Below are 15,480 nucleotides of genomic sequence, written 5' to 3'. Positions count from 1 at the left end.
ATTAACTCAGTTACATCACTGTATTACCATGCTCCACGTTCTAAAATCAGCCTTGTGCAGCAGTTCCCACCCTTCATCCAACTACACCTCTCTGGCCAGCTTCTAGAACCACTCTGCCTCAGCACTTTAGGCTACGCCTGTCCAGTATACAGTTCAACACTCATCTGCCCAGATTCCCCTCAGCTCACTCCACACACAGCTAACTGGATAACAGCATAGCCTAGCCTTGTCTTACTGTTACAAAGCATTTGTGGCGCACATGACTTGGATTTTTGTCAGTTTGTTTCGATTGGTGAAAAATCAGCTCTTTGTCTTTGTGCTGCTGCTCTGTCACACAACGTACAGGCTGGTTTATATTTAGTGTTCGTACTCCCTCTAGTGGCTATGTGAAGGAGGTGTATACATTTACAAGGCCTTAAATAGGAAGTGTTGCCCTCTACTGGTGTTTAGTGATATAACATTGAGAATAGTAGGATATTGAAAAATAGTTCAGATATTATATTAAGTGGTCCAAGGGCTTGTTTTGTTACCAGGTTATGAGTAGATAATAGCATTGATTTATGTGCCTTTAGGATTGTATTAATATGGTATTCTGTGCCTCTTCCCTAGGTGACACTGCACCACTGTTTGTTTACTTGTTGACTGTTTATTACAGTTCCCCTCATCAAGAGGGAGAGAGAGAATGTGTGAGGATTGACGCCTAATGTTGTTCCCAGTGTGCACTACAGCATGCTTCCTCCCTGGTGTGAGAGTGAGGGAGGCACCAAGCCCTGTGTCATTTCCTATGCCCCATGTCATAGCGCTTCTGGTTTTCTCCTCTGTTTCCTCTCCTTTTCTGCATTTCGTTCTGCCACTCCCAGCCTCACACAGGAGAAAGGACTTCCCTCAATATCAAAACACACATGCACCTTTATTATGTATTTAACCTTTATTTTAGTAGTGTACCTTCAGGTATGTAGTACACACGCTCACAGTAGACTGTCTAAAAACAACAAAACACTTTATTACACTACCATTATCAGACATCATCACTCCTCATATTCACAACAGAAATTTGACACACACACACACACACTGACTGACTTCACAGGGGTCCCCATGGAGCAGCTGAGGAGACAGCAACTTCCATGAGAGAAAGGGAACGAGAGTGAGAGGGAGATAGAGAGTGCTGCTAGTTGGCCTGAATTCTTGGGGGTAGGGTGGGGGGCTAGCCAGGGAACCAGGGGAGGCATTAGTGGCAGCAGTGTTGGTTCTGGGGGGCTATTTGTAGCTTTCTGGACCCTGGTATCGTGACAGCTGTCCCCTCCTTGTCTCTCTTAGAATAGTCAGCCTATCAGGGGGCTCCTCTCCCCAGCCTGTGCCCTGTGTGACGTGACGTGAGTCCGCCGGCTATCTCAGCTCTTTCTCACACACTACTAACTCTGGGTTGAACTCCCGTTACCGTCAATGCCATTTTAAGGGCGTATTTCGGTCAGGGAAGGATTGGATCTACCAAAACCGAACTACACTAATCACCTTCACAGAGGACAGCAGGTAAAGGAGGAGCCGTGGTTCCAGGATTGTTGGTGGAAAAGGAGAGGCCTTTTGTGGAGGAAACTGTGGACTGTGTGACTGTCTCTGCCTGAGGCCTGGCTGGTAACACTATTTTTAGGGCTGACAGTGAAGGGGGCTCGCTATCTCTCATTGCAACTGAGCTCAGGCTCAGCTAAGGGGAGCCATTGTGGCTCTGGAGATGCTAGCTAGCTATGCTAACAGCCTGTTGCCTGAGCCTTGGTGTAGTGTTAGCCAAAGCAACTTGGTTAATTTGGTTTGATCTGTGTGCTTTAGCATATGTGCCAGTAGAATAGTGTAATAATAGAAGTGAAAGGAGTGTGTCTGCCAGGAAGGCTGTGATGGTAGCTGTCTGGAACTGACTGTTATAGGCAGATTGGGCAGAAGTTGAATGGAGCCTTTGTGTCTTTGACTCTCGCCTCTGTTGGAAAAGCCACGTGAACTGTTCATTGTGTGTTGGTATAGTGAACTATGCTATTAGCAATGCTGACCCACGGTCTTTTGTGGAAATTCCAGATTCATTTTTTGTGAGTTTCCTCGTCTAGTTTACTGTTCTGACCAACATGCTGCCTAACATTTGCATTTCTGTAAGTTTGGATGTGGAAAATGGATCTGCTATCCTGTGATTTCCTGTGTAGGTTACCTTCCCCTTTCTGTTGTATGGGGACCAGCCTGACCCTAGCCTACAGTACAATGTGGATCTGAGATGCCAAAAGAGTGTGCCGTTTCCTCTGTCAACACCAACTGGCTGCCCTAACTCTCTCTCAGTGGACAAGTGATTGCGCAAGATCAGTATTGGTTGTAGACCTCTGAGATGACTGACCCGCTTCCTTGTCATATCAATTCAAACCACATTTCCAATAAACTTTGTACTTCTTTGCTTTTAATGTCAGCAAAGTCAGTCAGAAAGCAGTTGTCATGTTTCACAGTGACAATTTTTTTACGTGATTTAAACCTAATTTTACCAGGAAAGTTGACTGAGAACACATTCTCATTTACAGCAACAACCTGGGGAAGAGTTACAGGGGAAAGGGGATGAATGAGCTAATTGTAAGCTTGGGATGATTAGGTGACTGATGGAATGAGGGGCAGATACTCTTACAGTAAGTGCTATGGGATCTTTAATGACCACAGAGAGCCAGGACACCCGTTTAACATCTCTTCCAAAAGACAGCACCCTACACAGGGCAATGTCTCCAATCACTGCCCCGGGGCATTGGAATATTTGTAATCTTTTTTTTAGACCAGAGGAAGGCATGCCTCTTACTGGCCCTCCAACACCACTTCCAGCAGCATCTGATCTCCCATCTAGGGACTGACCAGGACTGACACTGCTTAGCTTCAGAAGCAAGCCAGCACTGGGATGGTAATAGACTATAGGTCTGTTCCTCAGCTTTCATTATCTCTGGGCATAGGCCTGTCTCTTTACTGCATTGTTTCAGTATTGTCAATACGGGTTTGTTCTGTGGTTATTAGCTACGTCCACTGGTGTTCTCCCAAAACAGTGGCTGAGTCACATTTTCCAGAGTGTCAGTCACCATGCTATATCCGGTTTAGATCAAATACAATTTTATTGGTCTGTGTGTTTGTAAACAGTGTTTATATGTATGCACAGTTGTGTGTGTGTGTGTGTGTGTGTTCAGAGGGAACCAGAGAGTCAACCTGGCTATCCAACCTGATGTTGGCCTCTGAGGCGTTATGCCCACATGGCTTCTCCTAAAAAAACGCCCTGTCCTGTCTCCCTGGCCCTTTCCTGGCCGAGCCTTCCCAGTGTCCACAGATAAGCAGCAGAACTCAACAACCCCCCCGTTATAGACACATTAGAGCCTGTGGTTGGAGAGCCGGAGCCAGTCTTCAGACTGACTGACCCCCACTAAAGCTCTCTGTTCTGGGGGAGAAATATCCCAAAGGTCATGTGTAGGTATTGCTATAATGGTGTTCTGTTTGTTTTTTACTGTCATGAGGTCAACATTTCCACAAATCACTTGTCAATCATAACTGAATGGTTGAGTCTTGGTTCTGTGTACAGTATGTTCATGTATGTAGATATGTATGTTTGGGTATCTTTAGGAGAGCTCTTATCCCTCTGTTGTCCCTCCCCCTCTCCTCTTTCTTTTCTTTGCACACTAGACTTGTTCACCTCACTTCCTGCGACACGTGGTCCTTCCACTATCCCACTGGTTGCAGCCCCTAGAGTGAAGATCCAGTGATTTTGGCCTCTATTGTGAAGATCTACCCTTCCATCTGTCCGTCCGTCTGTCCAGCTCTTCTCTCCATTCCTGCTCTCCCCCTTGTCCCCCCTCATCCGGCACAGCTCATGACATCAGCGCAGTCAACATGGCATTCTCATCACGCTTTTCCTTCTGGGAGCAAAAGGGAAGTCCTGTTCAGTTTTCCTCACAGCACGTTGGTGTGGGGACATGGGGCGGGTTACGTTGATGTGGGGACATGGGGCGGGTTACGTTGATGTGGGGACATGGGGCGGGTTACGTTGATGTGGGGACATGGGGCGGGTTACGTTGATGTGGGGACATGGGGCGGGTTACGTTGGTGTGGGGACATGGGGCGGGTTACGTTGATGTGGGGACATGGGGCAGGTTACGTTGGTGTGGGGACATGGGGCGGGTTACGTTGATGTGGGGACATGGGGCGGGTTACGTTGATGTGGGGACATGGGGCGGGTTACGTTGGTGTGGGGACATGGGGCGGGTTACGTTGATGTGGGGACATGGGGCGGGTTACGTTGGTGTGGGGACACGGGGCGGGTTACGTTGGTGTGGGGACACGGGGCGGGTTACGTTGGTGTGGACATGGGGCGGGTTACGTTGATGTGGGGACATGGGGCGGGTTACGTTGGTGGGGACATGGGGCGGGTTACGTTGATGTGGGGACACGGGGCGGGTTACGTTGGTGTGGACATGGGGCGGGTTACGTTGGTGTGGGGGACACGGGGCGGGTTACGTTGGTGTGGACATGGGGCGGGTTACGTTGATGTGGGGACATGGGGCGGGTTACGTTGATGTGGGTTACGTTGGTGTGGGGACACGGGGCGGGTTACGTTGGTGTGGGGGACACGGGGCGGGTTACGTTGGTGTGGGGGACACGGGGCGGGTTACGTTGGTGTGGGGGACACTGGGCGGGTTACGTTGGTGTGGACATGGGGCGGGTTACGTTGGTGTGGGGGACACGGGGCGGGTTACGTTGGTGTGGGGACATGGGGCGGGTTACGTTGGTGTGGACATGGGGCGGGTTACGTTGGTGTGGGGGACACGGGGCGGGTTACGTTGGTGTGGACATGGGGCGGGTTACGTTGATGTGGGGACATGGGGCGGGTTACGTTGATGTGGGTTACGTTGGTGTGGGGACACGGGGCGGGTTACGTTGGTGTGGGGGACACGGGGCGGGTTACGTTGGTGTGGGGGACACGGGGCGGGTTACGTTGGTGTGGGGGACACTGGGCGGGTTACGTTGGTGTGGACATGGGGCGGGTTACGTTGGTGTGGGGGACACGGGGCGGGTTACGTTGGTGTGGGGGACACGGGGCGGGTTACGTTGGTGTGGGGGACACGGGGCGGGTTACGTTGGTGTGGGGACCAGGGGCGGGTTACGTTGGTGTGGGGGACACGGGCGGGTTACGTTGGTGTGGGGACACGGGGCGGGTTACGTTGGTGTGGGGACACGGGGCGGGTTACATTGGTGTGGGGACATGGGTGGGTTACGTTGGTATCTGGGCCTAGTGAAATGTGTGTCCTGCATGTATCACACCTCCACTAAGCGTCCATTTTGGGGCTTGAGAGTGTCACGTCGTTGAAAGCTTGCGGTCTGACAGCCATGCCTCTGCTGTGGTTTTCTGACAGTGTGCTAAAAGTAACCGTTGTCATCATATGCATGATCCAATGTCAGTGTTTGACTCACCATGTAAAAACCTTGACTGGAGTAATTTGCTTTGGCAGAATGACGAGCTCCGTGATATCGCTTCAAATACTTTATTCTAGGGGAGCTCTGACTGCCAAGCTGGCTTTTGATTTTATTTTGTTTGACTCCCATTTTGTTTGACCATCACAACACATTATGTAGCTCCACAGTAAACTTATGTGTCCCCAAACTGTTACCCAAAATAATAGATCATAGTGGTAAATACATCAAAATAAACCCAAAGCCATTTTAAGCAGGATGTCACGCCCTGACCTTTTTATGTCTCTATTTGGTTTGGTCAGGGTGTGATTTGGGGTGGGTATTCTATGTTCTATTACTTGTATTTCTATGTTTTGGCCTGGTAGGGTTCTCAATCAGGGACAGCCGTCTATCGTTGTCTCTTATTGATAACCATACTTAGGTAGCCCTTTTCCCACCTGTGTTTGTGGGAAGTTGACTTTGTTCATGGCACATAGCATTTAGCTTCAGGGTTTGTTTTGTAGTGTTTATTGTTTTGTTCGGCGTCTTTTCTAATAAAAAGAAAATGTACGCTCACCACGCTGCGCCTTGGTCCTCTTCTTTCAACGGCCGTGACACAGGCCTTGTAGTTCTCATGTGTCACTATTACATAGAAACTGGCCAAATTAATGTGGCTACAGCTTAGTGTCTGAATAATGTTAACTTTCACTTTTAAAAGGACACCATGTGGTGTGTGGTGGATAGCTCTTCCACATAGTGTACATCCAGGTTTGCGGCATGGTGTGTGTTTTGCATGTTGTGCAGTGAGGGGAGTGTTTCCTGCAAGTACCCCTGGCGAGTGACCACTACTTCAAAGTGTCGTAGGTTTTGACCTTAGTTCCTTGTCTTACCAAACCCTTTAGGTCAAAGAAGAGGTCAGACCACCAGGCTCCAATATATCAAATCAGGGTGTAAGTTGACTGATATTGTTCTCATGTTGTGAAGCTCTAGAGCAGGGCTATTAAATTCCGGTCCTGGAGGGCCGAAACACTTTTCATCCTCTCTAACCATGGACTGATTAAGACCTGGGACACCAGGTGAGTGCAATTAACTACCAAGTAGAAAGAAAGAACAGAAGTGTTTTGGCCCTCCAGGACCGGAATTGAAATAGCCCTGCTGTAGGCTTAATCAGGAATCTGAGAGTATGTGACTAAAGGGATCATAGGTTTCTGGGAATTGGAGTCCATTATGGTATCCTTACAGCTGAGGAGAGGAAGCCCCATCAGACTATTGAGATGTGCCTGTCACATCACTGGTCTCTTACCTGGAGGTTTGCTAGCAGCACTGTGCTTCCACCAACTGAGCCATTGGAACCAGACACACCCTGGTAGCTCCTGACACCAGACAAGTCTTTCTCGCCACCATAGGAGACAGTTACTAACAAGCCGATGTGAAAAGAGGCACAGCGTGGGAGATTGTAGTTATTTTTCTATTCTGGATGTAATGTCGCAGACAGTTACACTTTTTAATTTCAGAACAAACCGGGATCAACGCTGTGTGCGGTGTCTGTAATTGCTTTATAAATAGTATAATGCTTTCTTTTCAAATGACATAGTTTTTTCCTGAATAATCTGTAGCCTCGATGTGGAAATTGCAGCCATATCTCAATGTGGCCTAAAGATTAACAGACAGGCAGTTTGAGGGACGCGTGGCGATATAGTATGCAACACACGCACAATACTTTATAATTAAAACCAACGTGTTTCTGACAGCCTGATGAAGGCTATTGGTTTTGATAAGAAACAAGTATGTTTCTTGTCAACTTTTATTGCCCCTCGAGTTTATGAATATATTCCACATTTCCAGCTTGGTTAGATGGAGAACCACAGTTGACCTCTGTCTGAGAGCTCACACGGTGTTTTTAACACTTACTCTGCAGCAGTGCAGACAGGGAGAAAACAGAAGAACAGAGAGCCAGCAGGGAACCAGGCCTTGATCACCAGCCTTCCGGTATCCCACAGGCTGCATTCCCAGCATTCAGCCTCCTGTCTGGGGGGAACCACAGCTAAGCCCCCTCTGGAGCATAGGAGGAGGGGAAGATGAAACACTAAAGCAGGTTATTATTGCAATCAAGTGTTGTTGGCCTCCATAAGTGTAGGTTAACCACTTAGGTGGAGGTAGGCTCTGTCTGTGGAAGGCAGTGCAGTGTGTTGGGTTATCATAAGGCCTGTAGGACGGCAGGGATATTCAATCATGAAATACTAGGGGAGAGATAAGAATGAGTGTCATTGGCACGGTGCTCAGTAGCGTGGAGAGTGAGGTCAGGGAGGACAGTGTGTTAGTGTGTGATATGCAGCTGGGAGAAGGATTCGGCACAGGTGTGTGTGTGTTTGAGTGATATAGCAAGATTTTCTTGCAGCTGAGCGAAGGTGTTGTTTGTGTGTGTGTGTGTCATTAGATCTGCTATTAGAAGTGAGGTGCTGTAGTGCAGAAAGGGGGCCAAGTCAGCACCGATAGACACCTCTGCTATCTCAGTCTGAAACGCCCACCCTCCACCTCTCGTATCAACCCACCCTGTTCTATTTCAGAACCTGGGCAGGCATGTGGCAGTTGGGTGAGCATAACAGCACGCTTGTCCAGGAGAGCAAACCGGACCTGTGATCCCTTTGGTCAACCATACATACAGTATCAGACGATCCAGACAAACACATGACTGCTCAGATTAAGTTTTTGGTTTAGTAACCAAAGTGGAGTTTGCATATGCTTTAAGATAAACTGTGTGAGTTTACTTTGTCTGTTCTAGTTTCTCATGTGTCTTGCTGCTCTGCTCTCTCCCTCCCTGTTGTGTGAGTAGTCAGACAGCGACAGTGGCAGTATGAGTAGCCGCTCCCAGTCCGTGCCCAGTCTGGAGCCTAGCAGGGGCCTACTCCGCACCAAAAGCCCTGAGCCAGCCAAGACACATCCCGGGGTCAGGGTCAGGAGTCCCTCGCCACCCAGGGTATGCGGGGCTGTAAAGGTCCCTGAACGCTTCAAAAGTCTAGTGCCTCCGATCCAGGCGCCAGCACAGCACTTCAGGAGCCCTGACCCACGCAGAGCTTCCATAATTAGCCCTGAGCCTGTGCTGAACGGAAACAGCAAGCCCAACGGATCCGTTAACGTTAGTGCCGTCAATGGGAACTCTGCCAATGGAGGTGCCAGACAGCCAGACCTGGACAACGATGATCCGAGCCTTACCCGCAAGAACGTAGTGAAGGTGGTGTGTCAAGTGGTGCGGAAGGCACTACCTGCAGAAGAGGAGGATGCTCCAGCTCCTGAGCCGACTAAACCTACCCCTGAACCTCCTAAATTGGTGCCATCGCAAGCGCAAACATCTGTGCCCAAGGTCCCAAAGGTACCACTGTTCTCTTTCAAGCACGATACCATCAAGACGGAGGAGAAGGACGATTTATCAGCAGAGATGGCCAGCCTCATGGTCCGCGGGAGGACCAGGAACCGCCCTCGCACACACATGGATGAGCCTTTTGAAAAAAACAAGAGGAAGCAGTGAAAAAAGAGAAAAAAGAAGGCCCTAAATTGGTTGAGATTAAATCTATCTCTAATGTCGGCGCAGTTTCAAAACAGGAGGATAAGACTCCTGTGTCGGCTGTACCTGCTAAAGTTCATCCTATGGCTTCTAATTTGATCTCGGTTTCCTCCAGGTCTTCCCCCGCAGGCTTCATCCCTGCCCCAAAGACTTCCCCGCTCTCCCCTCCTGCAGGTTTCACCCCACCACCAAAATCAGCCACCCTTTCCCCTCCAGTAGGGTTTGTACCAGCACCAAAATCAGCCACCCTTTCCCCTCCAGTAGGGTTTGTACCAGCACCAAAATCAGCCACCCTTTCCCCTCCAGTAGGGTTTGTACCAGCACCAAAATCATCCCCCCTTTGCCAACCAAATGGGTATGTACCAGCACCAAAATCAGCCACCCTTTCCCCTCCAGTAGGGCTTGTACCAGCACCAAAATCAGCCACCCTTTCCCCTCCAGTAGGGTTTGTACCAGCACCAAAATCAGCCACCCTTTTCCCTCCAGTAGGGTTTGTACCGGCACCAAAATCAGCCACCCTTTCCCCTCCAGTAGGGTTTGTACCAGCACCAACATCTACTGCTGTTAGTCCTTCAGTTTCCACTGCAGCCCCCAAATCCTCCCCAGCAATTCCCCCATCATGCTTCATCCCACCACCAAAATGTCCCCCCCTTTCCCCTCCAGCAGGGTTTGTACCATCACCAAAATCCAATGCTTTTACTCCTTCAGTTTCCACTGCAGCCCCCAAATCCTCCCCAGCCATTCCCACATCATGCTTTATCCCACCACTAAAATCAGCCCCCATTTCCCCACCTGCCGGGTTAATATCAGCATCAAAATATACCCCCCTTTCCCCACCTGCTGGTTTTATCCCCTCTTCTAAATACTCCCCTGTCACTCCCCCTTCAGCATCCTTTCCCACCTCTAAGTCCTCCCCCAGTACTCCTCCTGCAGGGCTCGTCCCAGTCTCCAAGGTCTTGCCTCTCTCCCCTACTCCTCCAAAGGTCTCGCCTCTCTCCCCTCCTCCCGCCTTTATCATTCCCAAGGCGAGTGCCCTCTCTCCACCACCGGCGTTGATCCCGTCCCCCAAACTGCCAACTGTGAAGAAGCTTGAGGTAGGCTTACTGTCCTCACTGCATGGACCACTTGAAAAAACGGATGTTAATCGCACAGAAAGCACTCTTTGCATCTCCATGATAACTGAGTTTTTGTGTGTGTGTGTGTGTGTAACTAACTTCACTTATCTTGTTGAGTTCTCCACTTGTTAGCAGAGTTGAGGCTCCATTTTTGGGGCCACGATGATGGACTCAACTCCCTATTGAACTTGTTTGTTTCTCCAGAACTTTCTCATTTGCACAAAGTCAGTGCTTCTCAGTTTGTTAAAGGGTGCAGTCTCATGGGGCTGAAGCTTTTGTTGCATTCACTGCTCTGATACCAGCTCCATATTTCTCTGAGTTTCTCTTGGGGGATGGAGCCTGTCTCACACAGCTCTCCTTCCTCACATGTCTCTCCTCTAAGGCGCCAGGGCTGCTGAGACAGCTTCCAGAAAAACAACAAGTTCAGTAGCTATTTTATCCGACTGCCTCAACCCAAGAGACCCTGCTGTCATCTGCAGCTTGGAAGCCTTGTTTATTGAAGTTAGCCTGGGGGGAAGGGGGTGTATCCAAAGGAGGAAAAAGCGTATTGGGGTGGAATGTTCTGTCGCTGTGGCCTGGAGTTCCACGGAGACCCGCAGAGATAATTATTGATAGTGACTTTGTCTTTCTGGGAGAAGAGTTCAAAGCCCCGCTGCAGCCACCATGGCAGGCGTTGGGATAAGATAACTATCTACACATTTTGCAGATGCCAGATATATTCAAAAGGTTTGGTCTTTTTGCTGGATTCTCGCTGAGTTTTGGCAATTACCGGCCTCTCATGGTCTTTGTTTACTTGCTAGCCGACCACAAGCTGGCTTTGACTGCTACTGTGGTTATCTGAGTTTGCTATAGTTGTTTAAGGGTAAAGTTTTCTTGTGTATTGTTACCCAAGCTAGTTAAAGTTTTGCTTGGCTTCGCCCTGTGCATTGAGATCTGAATGATTTCACATCCAAGTGGGCTTTTGTATCCCTCTACTGATCACTATCTTAGCTAGACTCTGGACATCTAGAGCATGGCTTGTTGTGAGTTTGTATAATTTCTTTATCTTATGGACTACTTGTATGTGTGTGTACATTACGGCCCTGTCCTCTGTTCCCATTGAGAAGGCTTCACCGCAAAACAAGTCATCAACTGTTTCATCAAAGAATACCCCAACTATAACCCAAAAGGTGTGTTTGCTGGTGTGCCCCACAGCATTCACTCAGTTCACTGTTGCTATGCTGTGGAAGTGAGGTATTGTAACCAAGTGTGTGTGTGTGTGTGTGTGTGTGTGTGTGTGTGTGTGTGTGTGTGTGTGTGTGTGTGTGTGTGTGTGTGTGTGTGTGTGTGTGTGTGTGTGTGTGTGTGTGTGTGTGTGTGTGTGTGTGTGTGTGTGTGTGTGTGTGTGTGTGTGTGTGACTTTAGGATTGTCATGGCATCTAGTGAACATCTCACAGCGTGAAAAAACCTGAATGCATTTCTGTTGTCGATGAAACAGTGTTGAATGTGGTCTGCTAGAAAAGTGCGCTTTGATAGCCTAGTTTCATAGCTCAACCTGTTGATGGTCTGACCTCCAGGAGGCGCCGCTCAGTCCCACTGAAGAGGCTCAGAGACTCCTGGACAGGATCTTCAGTGCGCCTGTAAAGACCCACCTTCGCTCCTTGTCTCTCTCCCCATCTGGACTGCCTAGATACATGCTTCTCCTCTTTCACTTTTTAATCTTTCCTTTCCTTTATTCATTTTAACAGGACACGTTGATTAACATTCCAATAATGAATTTAGAGGTGCTTATTTCTTTTCCATTAACAACCTATCATGCTCTCTCTATCGCTCCTTCTCTTTTTACTTTCTTCACTGGATGTTCAATCTTTATCTTCATAGCTAATAGTAATTTGTCATTTTCCTTTCAGGCACATTTAATTAAAAGTACAGATTTACTAATATGGGCCATATCCATTGCCTGGCTACCCAAACGCCTTACTCCGGCCAAATGCTACGCCACGCCCACGGGCATTAGTTTCTTCCCAACGATTTCTAGAACGCAAACACATTCTAACCCTTCTGATTGGTCCCAGAAACCGATGGATTGGGATAGAGCCAGAACACACATGGGTAAAGCATTTTGAAAACTCGTGTTGGCTAGAATACACCGATGAGCTAGAAATGGTCCAATCGCTGATGACTTTGTTTTGTAAAACCCTGTCATTTTCACTACATATTACTTCATTCATGGCAGTCAAACTCTATTTTGTATGTATTATGGATCCCCGTTAACTGTTGCCAAAGCAGCATCTACTCTGCCTGGGGTCTAGCAAAAATGAAGGCAGTAATATACATCATAATGCAAATACAACAGATTTGACAATACATATGTGTGTGTTCCCTCAGGCCACTAGTCTACTACAACACACTGTCCAGGTGTGTGTATAGTGTGTATTTTATGTGTGTTTGTATGCGTGTTTGTTTGTACCTGTGTATGTAGCGAATGTAGAGCAGCGGAATAATACAATTTGAGTCGTCAGGCAACCATATCCATGCATGACTGGGTTACTGCGTTCTCATGTTCACTATTCATTCAACTAATTGACTGTTTATGTCTATGCTGCTTTCTGTTGCCATTATTGTTTTGTCACCTGTCAACTTTCACTGGATTTATCAATTCATGTTTTATATTTATAAGTTTTTCATCTTTTTCTCTTCCTTTGTCTTTTTCTTTCTCTCTCTCCCTCTATCTCTTCCTTTGTCTTTTTCTTTCTCTCTCTCCCTCTCTCTTCCTTTGTCTTTTTCTTTCTCTCTCTCCCTCTATCTCTTCCTTTGTCTTTTTCTTTCTCTCTCTCCCTCTATCTCTTCCTTTGTCTTTTTCTTTCTCTCTCCCTCTATCTCTTCCTTTGTCTTTTTCTCTCTCTCCCTCTATCTCTTCCTTTGTCTTTTTCTTTCTCTCTCTCCCTCTATCTCTTCCTTTTGTCTTTTTCTCTCTCTCCCTCTATCTCTTCCTTTGTCTTTTTCTTTCTCTCTCTCCCTCTATCTCTTCCTTTGTCTTTTTCTTTCTTTCTCTCCCTCTATCTCTTTCTTTGTCTTTTTCTTTCTCTCTCTCCCTCTATCTCTTTCTTTGTCTTTTTCTTTCTCTCTCTCCCTCTATCTCTTCCTTTGTCTTTTTCTTTCTTTCTCTCCCTCTATCTCTTCCTTTGTCTTTTTCTTTCTCTCTCCCTCTATCTCTTCCCTTTGTCTTTTTCTCTCTCTCCCTCTATCTCTTCCTTTGTCTTTTTCTTTCTCTCTCTCCCTCTATCTCTTCCTTTGTCTTTTTCTTTCTCTCTCTCCCTCTATCTCTTTCTTTGTCTTTTTCTTTCTCTCTCTCCCTCTATCTCTTCCTTTGTCTTTTTCTTTCTCTCTCTCCCTCTATCTCTTCCTTTGTCTTTTTCTTTCTCTCTCTCCCTCTATCTCTTCCTTTGTCTTTTTCTTTCTCTCTCCCTCTATCTCTTCCTTTGTCTTTTTCTCTCTCTCCCTCTATCTCTTCCTTTGTCTTTTTCTTTCTCTCTCTCCCTCTATCTCTTCCTTTGTCTTTTTCTCTCTCTCCCTCTATCTCTTCCTTTCTAATTGGTGCTTGGCTGTTTCTATCTGTGGCTGTTGTATGGCTAGCTGGAGCCGGCAGTCTGTGCCTCAGCCCCGACTCTTTGTCCTGCCCCAGCCCCAAACCCCCCTCAGGTACTGTGGCCCCCAGGGGTCCCCTCTGGCGACCTGGTTGAAGTGTGTGCTCATGTGGCACGTTGGAATGTAAGCCTAGATTCCTCTTCTAACTTTCCCCTCTCTCACCCTGCCTGTCTATGTAAGGTTTATCTGTAATGGTGCTTGGTGTTTTCCCTTCCTCATTTGTTTTTGGAACAAAGCCAGTATTAAACGGTGATAGTGTCTAGATGCCTCCAGGGAAATCAAACAGACCTTGACCTGTATGGAAACTGACAAACCAAACCAGTGCATTTTTTGTTTTGTCAGTAGCATTGCAGTGGAATAGTCCCCTGATTAAGATGTGCCGCATGTTTGTTTGCCCCGTGTGGTGTGCAGTCGCAGTGTGAGTGAATGGCAGTGTGTGTGATTTATGACTGGCAGGTGTTCCTGTCTCGTTGCTCTCTCTCTCTCCTCTTTATGACATGATGTGTCATGATGCATTAGCTCATCTCACAGACATAGAGCCTGACCTCTCCTCATTCTTTGCCATCCCACAGTTTTTTCTTCCCATCCCTCCCTGGTCTTGACCCTGATAACTTACATAATGTTCTCCTGTAGCTCAGTTGGTAGAGCATGGCGCTTGTAATGCCAGGGTAGTGGGTTCGATCCCCGGGACCACCCATACGTAGAATGTATGCACACATGACTGTAAGTCGCTTTGGATAAAAGCGTCTGTTAAATGGCATATATTATTATTATTATTCTCGTTACTTTAAATGGTAAACACTGGCTTGATGATATCTGATAATGTTTTTAAATTAGTCTCAAAACTCTAAACGAAACTTCAGAGAATAATGAAGGATGAGTTAGTTAAACAAGATTCTCTGGTCTGATGAAACCAAGATTGAACTCTTTGGCCTGAATGCCAAGCGTCACGTCTCAAAGAAACATGGCATATACCATCCCTATGGTGGTGGCAGCATATATTCTTGAGAATATCCTTGATGAAAACCTGCTCTAAAAAAGCACTCAGGACCTCAGACTGGGGCGAAGGTTCACCTTCTAACAGGACAATGACCCTAAGCACACAGCCAAGACAACGCAGAAGTGGCTTCGGGACAAGTCTCTGAATGTCCTTGAATGGCCCAGCCAGAGCCTGGACTTGAACCCGATCGAACATCTGGAGAGACCTGAAAATAGCTGTGCAGCGACGCTCCCCATCCAACCTGACAGAGCTTGAGAGAATCTGCAGAGAAGAATGGGAGAAACTCCCCAAATACAGGTGTGCCAACCTTGTAGCGTCATACCCAAGAAGACTCGATGCTGTATTTGCTGCCAAAAGTTCTTCAACAAAGTACTGAGTAAAGGGTCTGAATACTTATGTCAATGTGATATTTCAGTCTTTTTTTATTTTTAACAAATTAGCAAACATTTCAAAAACCTGTTTTTGCTTAGTCATTATGGGGTATTCTGTGTAGATTGATGAGAGGAAAAACTATTGAATAGATTTTAGAATAAGGCTGTAATGTATCAAAATGTGGAATAAGTCAAGGGGTCCTGAATACTTTCTGATGGCGCTGTACATCTCTCCATTCCAGCAGCTCATGATTATGAGGGATGATGACATACTGGGCATAATGTTTTGTGTTGTTTGGTGGATTGCTACCCATCTTTCCACTGTAACTCCACTAGAACTGACCTTTGACCACTTCTCCT

General features: G+C 47.3%; 1 protein-coding gene across 12 annotated transcripts in view; it reads left to right on the top strand.

Moving 5' to 3' along the window:
- Positions 1-15,480, top strand: part of LOC124005683 (unconventional myosin-XVIIIa-like) — a 183,917-nt gene that overhangs the window by 68,223 nt on the left and 100,214 nt on the right. For 6 of the 12 annotated variants that reach the window (XM_046315146.1, XM_046315145.1, XM_046315144.1 and 3 more), the window contains exons 1-4: positions 9,087-10,101; positions 11,229-11,291; positions 11,679-11,741; positions 13,738-13,803. The exons of 3 other annotated variants lie outside the window; for them this stretch is intronic. In XM_046315146.1, the coding sequence (XP_046171102.1) occupies positions 9,091-10,101; positions 11,229-11,291; positions 11,679-11,741; positions 13,738-13,803 (1,203 nt within the window). In that variant the 5' untranslated portion in view covers positions 9,087-9,090. Of the gene's footprint in view, positions 1-9,086; positions 10,102-10,150; positions 11,292-11,678; positions 11,742-13,737; positions 13,804-15,480 lie in introns of those variants that run through there. 3 more of the 12 variants (XM_046315137.1, XM_046315143.1, XM_046315139.1) reach the window with 3 other exon arrangements.

Source organism: Oncorhynchus gorbuscha, linkage group LG19 (genome assembly GCF_021184085.1).
Source record: "Oncorhynchus gorbuscha isolate QuinsamMale2020 ecotype Even-year linkage group LG19, OgorEven_v1.0, whole genome shotgun sequence".
NCBI lineage: Eukaryota > Metazoa > Chordata > Actinopteri > Salmoniformes > Salmonidae > Oncorhynchus > Oncorhynchus gorbuscha.
The sequence above is the reverse complement of the archived record's forward strand: the minus strand, read 5'-3'. Positions and strand labels throughout refer to the sequence as shown.